Source organism: Panulirus ornatus, chromosome 46 (assembly GCF_036320965.1).
Source record: "Panulirus ornatus isolate Po-2019 chromosome 46, ASM3632096v1, whole genome shotgun sequence".
In the NCBI taxonomy this organism is placed as follows: Eukaryota; Metazoa; Arthropoda; class Malacostraca; order Decapoda; family Palinuridae; genus Panulirus; species Panulirus ornatus.
Genome location: NC_092269.1, coordinates 3,637,756 through 3,651,330, shown reverse-complemented (window position 1 = coordinate 3,651,330; position 13,575 = coordinate 3,637,756). Strand labels below are relative to the sequence as shown.

Sequence of the window (13,575 nt, the reverse complement as noted above, 5' to 3'; positions counted from 1 at the left end):
TTTTAAAGCCGATGTTTTATAAACGTCTCAGTCCCAAACTTGGACATTTCTCTTTCGTTCAGATGTGCTGCTGATAATCGACAGACCACCGCTCCTTACCGATAACCCTATCAAGTCACACACACACCCCCACGGTGAAGACCTGCATGATAGCCTAACAGCTTCCCGCCATGGCATCCATACACAGACCCGCAGTTCGTACCCGGCCCCACACACTTACATAAAACATTTGAGCGGCGTCGAGTGTCGACCTTTGAAGACGGGTTGTCGGCAAACCAGCTGCGGCAGGACTAGGTGCCTGAGTCAGCATACCGACTATGATAAAAAGAAAAAAAAAAACCTTCCTTATCTAGCATTCTCGGACGTTAATCACTCGATGATGATCATCTTATCACAAGACAGACACAGATGTCGACAGCCGGTATGAACAGTGACAAGGAGACACATTTTCTTATGAAGGTTCTTATAACAGGAGCTGTGATATTCTCACAATTTGGCCGGAAACGTGTCAATCGGTCAGACGTTCACGTCTGTGTAGCCAACTGTCTGTGTGACTGTAGTCATATGGAGTGTCTCAGGACTCCCATTCAAACCTTCAAAAGACAAAATAGCTCTAGTGAGACCTACCATCAAGTAATATGCTGCTTACGAGGCCTAAAACAGAACAACAAGCACCACAGACCTACCACAATCCACAGAGCTACCACAACCCGAATTATTACGATAACAATGATATCTATCAAGCACTCTTATCAGTTGTAACAGTTTTACCACCAGCTTTGAAACGGTCGTTTGTTCAGTGTAGCAGTGAACACAATCACCCAAATCTCACCCAACCTTATTCATCATATCATGAGACAACTGAATCCGGTAATACTTGATAATCATGCCGCTCCTATCTTCAAACATACACCCCAAGCTTGAGATAAAGATTAGGTGTCCTGGTTTTCCCAGAGGCGTTACTATGTGCGTGTTGGGAGACGCGAGTATCCCCTCTCTCCTCCCCCACCGAGTTATGCAGTATACTATGGACTCAATAATGATTTGTATTCAAAAATCACTCCAACCCTTTTACTCTTCAAAGGAAAGATAAATGTATATGTATTCATACTCAAACTGTTTCTATTCAATTTGTGCCCTATGAAAAAGAAGTGTCACTTTCACCTTTCTAAAACAAAGGACATATTTATAGCGAGATTTTTCTCTGTATCTGCAAAAGCGTAACGACTTGTTTCATCGATCAAAGCTTACTCGATCATTGCAATCATTCACGTTACTAATTATCATAATTCATATTATGAAATAACCACCGGTCTTAAAAGTTACTTACTTCCCTATCAAAGCAGCACTGAATTTCATAACTTGACAAATTCTAAATATTAGAAACCTGCCTAACATGAAAAGCGCTGTTTTCAATGATCCATTGTATTCTTACATATTCTTGTTTAGAGCTTTTTTTTTTATCATTGTACTGGCTACTCATAATTCGCCCCCACCGGACAAAATCCCCGGGTACGCACCCAAATTTGCCACAAGAATGTTCAAGCACAAGACACGTGCATTGTGGTGGTGACAGTAAGCACTCAAGCACAAGACACATGCATTGTGGTGGTGACAGTAAGCACTCAAGCACGAGACACGTGCATTGTGGTGGTGACAGTAAGCACTCAAGCACGAGACACGTGCATTGTGGTGGTGACAGTAAGCAGTCAAGCACGAGACACGTGCATTGTGGTGGTGTGAGCGCGTGACCCACTGGCCAAGTTTTGAACCATTGATATGAAGGGTATCTTTACACGGACTCTGATACAAGATGATAACAGTGGTTAATCAGTAGCGTTTCCGATCTCTATATTGTTATCGGATATTGCGTACAGAAACTCGTCAGTAACTCGCGTGCTGGTAAGATGCATAACATATACGCGGAGAGTATTGCTATGTTTCCAGGGCTAGGCTGTTACAGTGACTGATATAAGCGAAGGATCATTTCAGCCTGGCTATTACAGTGTGATAAGGGATACGTATCATTTCAGACGATCTGCCAAAACTGATACTGAACTCCTGATTCTTATATCTGTTAAGTGAAACTGAGTTTGCATGAGGAAAGTATAGCCATATGATCTCATCTAAGAAGTAGAGAAAGGTCGTCTGTGTATCATCACCGAGCAAGGAGCGGTCGACAGTTGAGACCAAGATGCCGTCAAGACGGGAGGGAGACGACTATATCCACCATCGGCCTAGGTCAGGTAAGATGCTGCCTTTAAAACTGGCTCTCATCATTACGTCTCTTGGTCATTCTGGAAGCCTTGCACACTCATTTTCAAGCTCCTCTGTGCACGAGAGATGATGCAGTACCTCATTGGGACGCGTTGTCAAAACGGGTTATGTGAAAGATTATAAATATGTCCATCTATCTGTCTGCCCACCACAGATCACATTGATTGGTTGTTACAGTCAGTCTTTTCGTCTCTACCATTCATTTCCAATTTCCTTTCTCGTTTCCATTAGCTAACTTCACCTGTCGTGTGCAGACAGCCGGCAGGTGCCCCTTCTACGGTACGTTGTTTACTTTTCGTTTTATTAACGCCTTGAAGGACGCTGTTTGTCACGAGTGGTCGGGACCTGTTTCATAATTCATCATCAATCTCCAGCACGACGGTGTAAACCTTGAGCATGACCCTAGGACACTGAACACGACGAGAAACCCTCTGGTTTGACGAATGACGTGATACTACGTGTAACTGAATGAAATAAATGTGAATGAAAGTCGAGTAACTGTCTCTACTAAATGAACAGGCTCTTCATTGTTTACGTTGACAATGATTCTCTTCACTCATTTACCTGCACTCCCTTTTACTCTCCACCAATGCCCCAACAATCCACCTACAATAGCCCAAACAGCACCTCTTACAACCCACCTAAAATATCCCAGACTGCATCTCGTACAACCCACCTCTAATGTGTTTCTGGCGTCCCTACAGGAGACAGCCAGGCACCGCAGCAGTTCACATGGAGGGAGAAGTCACACCTGGCGCTCATGGGGTTCTCATATCTGACGGGCCTTGGCGTCCACATCAGCATCGTTGTGGACAAATACAGTTTGGAGGAACCACCCAAAAACCGGGGCCTCTATCTCACCTTCTTACTCCTGCCTCACTTCGTTGCCGGCCTCAAAAACCTGCAGTAGTGAGTATGATGGATTTGGTTATTGCACATCAGCACCTGTTATATGGTGAGCATCAGGACCTATGGTGTGGTTGTTGTTAGGACCTGTTCTATGACTAGCGTCAGGACCTGCACTGGTTTGGACATCAGCACCTGGAGTGACATGGTTAACGTGACTGACCTAAGTTTATAAAAGAATTTCCAAGTGTAGAAATCTTTAAGAAGGAAACATTAAGACCATAATTCAAAATGTTCTTTTGAAGATTTCTGTGACTAGCTTTCCCAAATTAGATATATAAAAATCTTATATATACATATATATATATATATATATATATATATATATATATATATATATATATAGAGAGAGAGAGAGAGAGAGAGAGAGAGAGAGAGAGCAACATGTCACACCAAGAGTGGAAAGTAACTTGGCGGGGCTGTATAATTGGGAATACAATCTTATCAACGAATTTATCACTCTCAAGGAGGCTAAATTTCCTTGCTACTGTAGCACAGCTATGGACTGCAGGAGCCTTTAGAAAGGTCCTCTCTCTCTCTCTCTCTCTCTATATATATATATATATATATATATATATAAATATATATATATATATATATATATATATATATATATATATATATATATATATATATATATATATATATATATATATATATTATCCCTGGGGATAGGGGAGAAAGAATACTTCCCACGTATTCCCTGCGTGTCGTAGAAGGCGACTAAAAGGGGAGGGAGCGGGGGGCTGGAAATCCTCCCCTCTCGTCTTTTTTTTTTTTTTTCCCAAAAGAAGGAACAGAGAAGGGGGCCAGGTGAGGATATTCCCTCAAAGGCCCAGTCCTCTGTTCTTAACGCTACCTCGCTATCGCGGGAAATAGCAAATAGTATAAAAAAAAAAAAATATATATATATATATATATATATATATATATATATATATATATATATATATATATATATATTATCCCTGGGGGCAAAGGAGAAAGAATACTGCCCATGTACTCTCTGTGTATTATACAGGGCGACTAAGATGGGCAGGAGTGAGTGGCTGGAAATCTTCCCATCCTGTATTACTTTCCAAAAGTTAGAACACAGCAAGGATCCAAGGAATGTCCTCTCTAAGGCTATGTCATCGGTCCTTGACACTATTTCGCTCACACAGGAGGCTATGTCATCGGTCCTTGACACTACTTCGCTCACACAGGAAAATGCAAACATACTCATGAAGCACTGCTATAAAATCAGTTACAAACTAATTACACCCCTAAACACGAATAACGGTTACTTATCCTTCACTCCTCCTGATGCAAGGAGTGCAATAAAAACCTTAAAGATTTGCCTCTAAAACACTTAAGCTCTACAGTTGAGTTCTTCAAGGGGCAGTTTTTTCTCCAACTCACCTCAATCTCTTCCTAAATGCTCTTCCATTACCTCAGGCAAACATCAACGTGAAAGTTCTTTCATATGCAGATGACTTCCCAATCACAACATTGACAACTTGGTGGCAACATTATGCATGCAGCTCTGCATTACAAAAGTGGAACATAGGCTCACCCATAATAGAATGCCTGCATCTTTTAATCCTAGACATAAATCTAGCTCAAAACCTCCAGTCATCTTAAATGGACAGTCTTTCCCACTGGACAAAACACTAATCATTTAGGCATTACATATGACACATATGACATTCACATTTGACACCAATCACAGCAACATACAAACTAAATAACCTTAAAATCCTAACTGGCACCAGATTTGGACAAAAAACAGTCCCTTAATACCCTGTACAAACAATTCATCCACTCACTTTAAATTTAACCTCAACACATGGTTTTTCATCTCAAAAACAAATGCAACAAATGCATCCCACACAAAATAGTGCACTCAAAACAGTCATTGGTGCCAAGCACTACAATCATTCAAAACCTTTACAGTAAAACAAAGATCCTTCCTATACATTCCCACTTAAACATGCTTGGCACCCAATACTATACAACACTACACCTCTCCCACCCAAACCACTCTGTAACTAACATAAGCCCCAAAGTAGGAATAAAAAACTTGCTTCTGCCATACACTTGAATAACTTTTACTCAAAGATCCCCTACCCTCAACAAATATAACAAAGGAATTCAAACAGCAACAGGCCACTCTGGAAAAACTAACCATAAATCATAATTAGTTATGGATATAATTACACTATTGTAAACTCCTTCAGCACAGCTGTCAAAACTATTTTGCTTATACTTGATAATGTTCTATGTTTGACAGTTACTTATGGAACTTATGGAGACAAAAGTATCTCCGGAAAGATTAGAAGTTCCACACCAGCGACTGTGTGAAGAGTATAACATAGCAATAAGGAGTACCATAGTTTCTGTAAAGAGCCTGGCTGCATGAGGATTAGCTTTTATACCTTCTTTCTTTGACCCGCAAAACTGGAATTTTCTTCCTTCTCTCATTTTCCCCTCTTCATATAACTTCTCTGCCTTTAAAATCAGGTCAACAAACAATTGTGAACCTGATCATTTCTTCTTTTATTTTTCTTACTTTTCACCTTAGTGGCCATGATTGGTCCACATTTTGCCTAGACCATGTTAGTCACTATAAGAAAAAAAAATGTAGGCACTATGTGTATAGTATATCCTCCTGCCCAGAAAAGATTTAGTTTCTAAGTTCTTATATAGTTTACATGAGCCTTTGTCTTCCACAGCCATTATCGGGAGGCCCATGAGGAGGAGGGTGAAGACAGCTCCCTCGGCTGGGCAGTACACCTGCTCCTCTTCCCCTTTAGTCCTCTCATCAGGTAAGTCCTTCCACTTCCCTCTGCTGCACTCATAAATATGTTACATACCTGTTTATATTACATCAGAATTCCCAATTCTTTTACCACAACTGTTAAACTTTTTACAGAAACAAATGCACTGATGCCACTTCTGTTTTTATACCATAAAGTTTTATGGTTTCTTCCAAAATTTTGACACAATTTCATTTTGAATTTTCAATGGCTTAAGCTGTTTCATACAGGCCTTATTGCTAGATTGTTTTTGCTTTATCATTTAAGTTTTTACTCTATCATTTAATGACACTAATCTTTGTTTGTTTTCCTACCATTTTTTGCTTTGTTACTCCTCTCTCACACTTGTGTTTGGATACTGTTGCCTTTATTAACTGGTGTCTGACTATATTATTTACCTTTGCCTTGTTGTACTGATGACTTGTAAGTTCTTTGGTTTCCTATTTTGACACTATTGGTCTGCTATATTGTTACTAAGATGAACACTACTATCACATCATTGACCAAATACTTGACACTTGTTTTGTTATTCTAATGATCAGTGTCACTACTTTCTAAAAAATAAGTGATATCAAGTCACTTCTTACACAAGTGCTACAGCGTAACTTCGCACGAGAGTATCCATGTTATATGTACTCTGTTTCTCCAGGATTTACCGGGCATGGAGGTTTGGTATGGCAGAGAAAGATGACTGGGAGAATGGAATCAGGTTGGTAGTGCCAAATCGTTGCCTAACAACCCGAGCACAATGGTATGACCCTTGAGTATGGTGATTTGGTTGGATGTAGGCCTGATCCTTTAAGGTCGGGTCATAGACCATGCCATCATACCCAAAGGGTGTACTGTTATGCTCAAGGGTCATACCATTGTGCTCAAAGGTCACACTGTTGTGCTTGGTGGATTAAACTAAATAGGACATAAATGCCTTTGTGGATAAGATAACAGAAGTGTACAAAATATTAGGTGTGGGTGTGTGGAATGAGACGGATAAATGATTGCATGTGTATATATATATAGGTTTGTGGATGAGATGGTAACAGTGGGAGTGTTGAAACTACTCGAAGTCCTTCTCGGTGAAGTCCCAACCCTCTGCCTCCTTGTCAGAGACGATGTCTGGGGAAGGTCAGCTGATTGGAGTGATCATGTTCTAGGTAAGTCTGATAGCCAGTTACAATATCCACTTACCGAGCCACAGATACTGCATTTCCTTAAAAATGAAAGTTGAATATGTAAAAACTTATTCTTGAGGAAAGGAACTTTATCCACAATATGATTAGTTGCATTCTATGTTGTATTTGTTACACACAGTCATTGATGTATACCATCACTAAACACTGTAAGGGTATGTTTAGAAGTTTACTGAATGCTGTACCTATTAAACATACCTTTACTGAACACCTTCCTCACAGACCATATACTCCACTGAAACTTTCTCTGTTGAAACCAGAGTTGACCTCTTTGCTTAATTGTCTACACTTCAGTAAACACTACGTGTATATACTAAAACATGCTAACATGTAAGCACCTAAACTGAACATGTCTCCCATTGAACACCATGACTGAACATGTCCACCAGTGACCAACCTTCTCCCTACAGGCTCTCCAGACCTGGTCAGATGTGGACCAAAGTGTGTTTTGGAGCCTGATAATCCGCTCGGGTCCTGGACAGTGAGCCGCATGTTCTTCCTCCTCGCCAAGATAGCCCAGTGTGTTGTCTTCTACCTGTGAGTGGGACAGTGAAGGGAGTGAAGTAATGGGGAGGTAGGGGGTGACAGGATGAGGAGGGAGTAGAGAGAGGTTGGCAGAATGTGAGAAAAAGAATGAGGAAAATCTTATTGAGTCTGTTAATGTTAGTCTATTATCTCTTTAGGATAGCAGTGAAGCAGCTGCAGCGGCTCCAGAACCCAGAGCACTACACGCACCTCCGTGGCAACAATGCAATGAAAGGCAGACTTAATATCTTCGCATTCTTCCTTCTCTACACTGCACACTTTTTTTTCATTGGTCAGTTTCTGTTCTCATCTTGTTTATTACAGACAGTTGTAATCAGTAATGCTCTACAAGGCAGACTCAAAGTCTTCACAGTCCTCACCCTATATACCATAGACTTACATAATCAGTAAGGCTCCATAAGAGTATCAATATCTTAGCCATACTCATCCTGTACACTTCACTTTAATTCTTCATCAGTAAATCTCCATTGTTCTAGTTAAAAAACACAACAGAAGACTCCGCTGCAATACTGATTATGTAGTTTATATCATATACATTTATTTATTTATTATTCATTATACTTGATTGCCATTTTCCTATGTCAGCGAGGTAGTGTCAGGAAACAGACAATGAATGGCCCATCTACACATGTACACATACATAAACATAAATGCCCTCACATGTACATATACATATTCATACTTGCTTGCTTTTATCCATTCCTGGCGCTACCCTGTCCCACAGGAAAAAGCAACGCTACTCCATGCTTCAGCGAGGAAGCGCCAGGAAAACAAGACAAAGAATGGCCCATTTACACATAAACACATACATACACCTAAATGCCCTCACACACACATATACATACTTATACATATCAACATATACATATATATACATACACATACATATACATATACTTGCTTGCCTTCATTCCTGGTGCTACCCCGTCCCACAGTTAACAGCAATGCTACCCCATGCTTCAGCGAGGTAGTGCCAGGAAAAGGCCACATTTGTTGACACTCAAAGTCTCTAGCTGTCATGTGTAATGCACCACAACCACAGCTCCCTATCCAAATCCATGCCCCACACCTTTCCATGGTTTACCCCCAGACATTTCACATGCCCTGGGTCAGTCCACTGACAGCATGTTGACCCCAGTATACCACACCCTTTCAATTCACTCTATTCCTTGCACGCCTCTCTCTCTACTGTATGTTCAGGTCCTGATAGCTCAAAATCTTTTTCACTCCATCCTTCCACCTTCAATTTGGTCTACGCTTCTCCTTATTCCCTCCACTTCTGACACATATATCCTCTTTGTCATTCTTTCCTCACTCATTCTCTCCATATGTCCAAACCATTTCAGCACACCCTCTTCTGCTCTCTCAACCACACCCTTTTTATTTTCACACATCTCTGTTCCTGGTGCTACCTCTCTAATGAGGGAAACGGCAGACAAGGATGATAAAAAAAAATGACTGGAGGCTCCAGTCATGGACAAAAATCCATATCAAGGCCATTTACTGCATGAGTAAGGTAGCATCAAGAATAGATAACTGAGCCATGATGGTAAAAATCCTCACTTGGCTTCTTACTATGTTCCCTCTTCTGGAAAATAATGCAAGAAGGGTGGATATCCGCCAGCTTCACTCCTTTTCGAATCAAAGCCCAAGAATCCCATCTCTATGAATATATCTGGAATATCATACCTTCAAATGTACCAATCTTTATTCTAACAGACACTGATCCCTCATTTCATGCACCATAAACCTCTCCTCCACCTTATAACTCACTTCAGCCCCTATGGATCCATTTGCTGCCATGTCCACTCCTAGGTAGCAAAAGCATCCCACTTCCTCTGGTCCTCTCCATGCAGATCATCTCTCATCAACCTGCTGCATCCAATTACAGTACCTTAATTTTTGTCTTTACTTTCAACTTTCTCCTTTCTTAAAGTCAGTCACCAGCTTCTGGAGTCTACCATAAGCCACATCATCTGCAAAGAGCAAGCAATTCACTTTCGTTGCCCCTTCAAACCCAGCATACTGTAGACTCACCCTTTGCTCCAAGACCATAGCATTTACCACTCTCATGACCCCCACCAATTAATAGTTTAAACAACCATGGCAAAATTTTTGTGATACTGGCACAGGTTCCCGGATCATGGGATACAGCATGGTGAGTGCAGCATGGGGTTCATGGGTGTACCTCATCGTAGGCGGCCACTGGCTCCTCAACATTGGCTGGCACCTTATCACCATCCTAAATTCTGGAGGCATTGCAGGTGCCAGGTACGTTCTTCTTTCATTCTCACTTTTGTGCATTTATCTCCATTAGGTTGATGGTATGACCCTTATGCATAGAAACAAGTCTTGACACAATGGCAAGACCTTTGAGCACAACAATATGACCCTTGGGTATGATGACATGGCCTCTGGCCTCATCATTATGGGTTAGCCCACAGGCTATGCCATAATATCTAAGGCTACTGACACTGTACCCAAGTAATTAAGGCTATCAATATGCATGAAATAAGCTGTGAGTGCAATATGGAGAGGAATTTCTACACTACTGGTATCCTATCTCTTAAACTTCCTTTTGCATTATATGGTCTTTTAAACATTAGGTAGAAGTAGTTGAAAGGAATTTTAGGTAGGAGCCTCTGGAAACACTGTGCTAGAGTTGGACTCTGCCAGTGGCCTGATAAGGGTGAGGCACTAAAGGCTATGAAGTGGCACTAGAATTTACCAGTTATGGAGACTTTCACATGACCATTCCCCTTGAAGTTGTTCTTGGACAGATAGAACAAAGATGGATAGACTATACAGTCTGGATTCACAGTGAACTTGCTTAATTCATTCCATTCATGTAAAGTACTGTGCTTCTTTTCTGGTATGTTTCAAGAATGGTTTCTTCCTGTGACCTCTTACTGCTTTTCATTTACTACTAAGTCCTCAAATAAACTACTCCAAGGAGTACACGTATTAAACTGAACTTCACCCTTAGGTCAGTGTCATCGCTGATAATGGGTGGGGTGTGGTTGATCACCCTCACCAATGAGCAGGGAGGGCGTCAGCTGGGTCGATTTATCATGTACTACTTACTGGCCTTTGCTGAAAGTGCTGTGTGCGGTTACCTTTGGAATACTGGAATGAAGGGCTCAGGAGACTTCTTCGCTCACAAGGTGAGAACCAGTGATTTTATTTTGATATCCTACAAACCTAAAGGTAGGTCTCTAGTACTGTACTGGACAAAGTAATGATACTAGAATATTTCAAAATGGTTATATAAACTGCATCCTGCTCTTGAAGAAAAAAAAATACTTGCATGTGTTCTCTAAATGTTCTTGAATCATTTCTCCATGAATATAAAACTGTCACTGTTGAAGTTACGAATAGAGTATGCAAATACATTATTTTGACTATATAGGAATAAAAGCAAATGACAATCTTTCCATCAATATGTAGGGTAGAAAACACATAAAAATGCAGCAAACAAACAAAATACCATAAGAACATTAATTTGTACCAGATTTGGACATCAAGAATCTCAGTATCCTTTTCAGAAAATTGATCCTCTTCACCCAGAACTATGCCTCACCTGCTTGGACATCAACCCTATCAAAAGCAAGCATTTAGTGCAAACCATACTAAAAGAGCACTAACGGGCTGCCAAGTAACCATGAACACTCAACACCACACAATGAAACAAAAATCCTCCCAGTACAGTCACACCTCAATATGCTCAGCACTGACTTCCAGTCTCATCAAAGAACTCACTTTAAAGGAATCTACATTGCCCTGATACTGTAAAAAAAAAAAAAAAAAAAAAAAAAAAAAAAAAAAAAAAATTGTATACCACATCGATCCAATTCACTCTATTCCTTGCCCGCCTTTCACCCTCGTGCATGTTCAGGCCCCGATCACTCAAAATCTTTTTCACTCCATCTTTCCACCTCCAATTTGGTCTCCCACTTCTCCTCGTTCCCTCCACTTCCGACACATATATCCTCTTGGTCAATCTTTCCTCACTCATTCTCTCCATGTGCCCAAACCATTTCAAAACACCCTCTTCTGCTCTCTCAACCACACTCTTTTTATTTCCACACATCTCTCTTACCCTTACATTACTTACTCGATCAAACCACCACACACCACATATTGTCCTCAAATATCTCATTTCCAACACATCCACCCTCCTGCGCACAACTCTATCCATAGCCCATGCCTCGCAACCATACAACATTGTTGGAACCACTATTCCTTCAACATATCCGTTTTTGCTTTCCGAGATAATGTTCTCGACTTCCACACATTCTTCAAGGCTCCCAGGATTTTCGCCCCCTCCCCCACCCTATGATTCACTTCTGCTTCCATGGTTCCATCCGCTGCCAGATCCACTCCCAGATATCTAAAACACTTTACTTCCTCCAGTTTTTCTCCATTCAAACTTACCTCCCAATTGACTTGACCCTCAACCCTACTGTACCTAATAACCTTGCTCTTATTCACATTTACTCTTAACTTTCTTCTTTCACACACTTTACCAAACTCAGTCACCAGCTTCTGCAGTTTCTCACATGAATCAGCCACCAGCGCTGTATCATCAGCGAATAACAACTGACTCACTTCCCAAGCTCTCTCATCCCCAACAGACTGCATACTTGCCCCTCTTTCCAAAACTCTTGCATTCACATATACATACCCATACATTTCAACGCATCCACACATATACATACACAGACATATCCATATATACACATGTACATATTCATACTTGTTGCTGTCATCCATTCCCGTTGCTATCCCGCCACACATGAAATGGCAAACCCAGTGCGCACGAGGTAGCGTTAGGAAAAGACAACAGACCACATTCGTTCACACTATCTCTAGCTGTCATGTGACACACTAATGTGTTTAATTACATCCTCATTTATAATTACCCATTTTCATGCATTACAGGCCCCATGGTCTCTCTTGATTGTGTTCATGTTTGGACTGATCGCTCACATAACCTACTACTCATTATGCCATCCGGGTACCCCAGCCATCACCAAACAAGGCCTTTTATGTTGTTCAGGCAACCGCCGAGATCCTCTTAACAGTGAGGAAGACAAAGCGTAGGCAACTGAAGTAATTTGTAAATTCAATGTTAACTCAGATATCTTCAACTTTCACTGGCAGGTATGCACATGCTGTTCACTCATGTCTATGATATGTAGGTTTCCATTTTCGAGTGTTCGTTGAAGCAAATTAGGATTCAGCATGACATTAGCAAAGCAATATATAGGATATGAAACCTAGCACTCTTATGGTGGGGATTCATCCATGCTGTGATAAAATAACTAACACAATATCATCTTTCTATACATATGAGCAGCAATAATATATACATAAACAATTGAATTGGGATGCAACTCTAATGTCTATGGCTATATCTGATGTCTATGGTTGTGCAGTGCAACACAATGTACATTAATCTAAGGATAACAATGATAGATTTGAGCCAGTGAATCAATCATAACCCTTCCTTAATATATACAAAGTATCCTAATTTTTACTTACTTTTACCACAGCAAATTCCATTGCTCATTTCTCAAATTTAGGTAAAAAATGACTTTCAAATTTACAAAGTTTCACTTAATTCAAACAGTAAATCCATAGGGCTCATGTCTTTTATGCAACCTTCTGTTTCAAGACCATACTACTGATGCAGACTTTTGTTCATGGCTGTTTTCCTTGTAAATATATTTTAGTCTGTTTCAGACATTTCATTGATATGTACTATAGTACATTCTGTGTAGATTTTCCACTTTTTGGAGATGGCAATTGTCTGTTGTCCTAATATTAATTTAATAATGATAATAAGAATAATACAAAAA

The 13,575-nt window shown here is 40.5% G+C and overlaps 2 protein-coding genes across 5 annotated transcripts in view; one reads left to right on the top strand and one right to left on the bottom strand.

Moving 5' to 3' along the window:
* The window catches only part of LOC139763080 (uncharacterized), a 16,116-nt gene extending 15,175 nt beyond the window's left edge, over nt 1-941 (bottom strand). The window contains exon 1 of the mRNA XM_071688694.1: nt 221-941. Coding sequence (XP_071544795.1) covers nt 221-310 — 90 coding nt within the window. The 5' untranslated portion in view covers nt 311-941. The remainder of the gene's footprint in view (nt 1-220) is intronic.
* LOC139763079 (uncharacterized) overlaps nt 1-13,575 on the top strand; it is a 15,257-nt gene extending 1,682 nt beyond the window's left edge. For 3 of the 4 annotated variants that reach the window (XM_071688690.1, XM_071688691.1, XM_071688692.1), the window contains exons 2-11: nt 2,034-2,246; nt 2,982-3,186; nt 5,898-5,990; nt 6,631-6,690; nt 6,999-7,132; nt 7,579-7,705; nt 7,852-7,985; nt 9,847-9,985; nt 10,701-10,878; nt 12,656-13,575. In XM_071688690.1, coding sequence (XP_071544791.1) covers nt 2,195-2,246; nt 2,982-3,186; nt 5,898-5,990; nt 6,631-6,690; nt 6,999-7,132; nt 7,579-7,705; nt 7,852-7,985; nt 9,847-9,985; nt 10,701-10,878; nt 12,656-12,817 — 1,284 coding nt within the window. In that variant the 5' untranslated portion in view covers nt 2,034-2,194 and the 3' untranslated portion in view covers nt 12,818-13,575. Of the gene's footprint in view, nt 1-1,908; nt 2,247-2,981; nt 3,187-5,897; nt 5,991-6,630; nt 6,691-6,998; nt 7,133-7,578; nt 7,706-7,851; nt 7,986-9,846; nt 9,986-10,700; nt 10,879-11,259; nt 11,547-12,655 lie in introns of those variants that run through there. The other variant, XM_071688693.1, reaches the window with a different exon arrangement.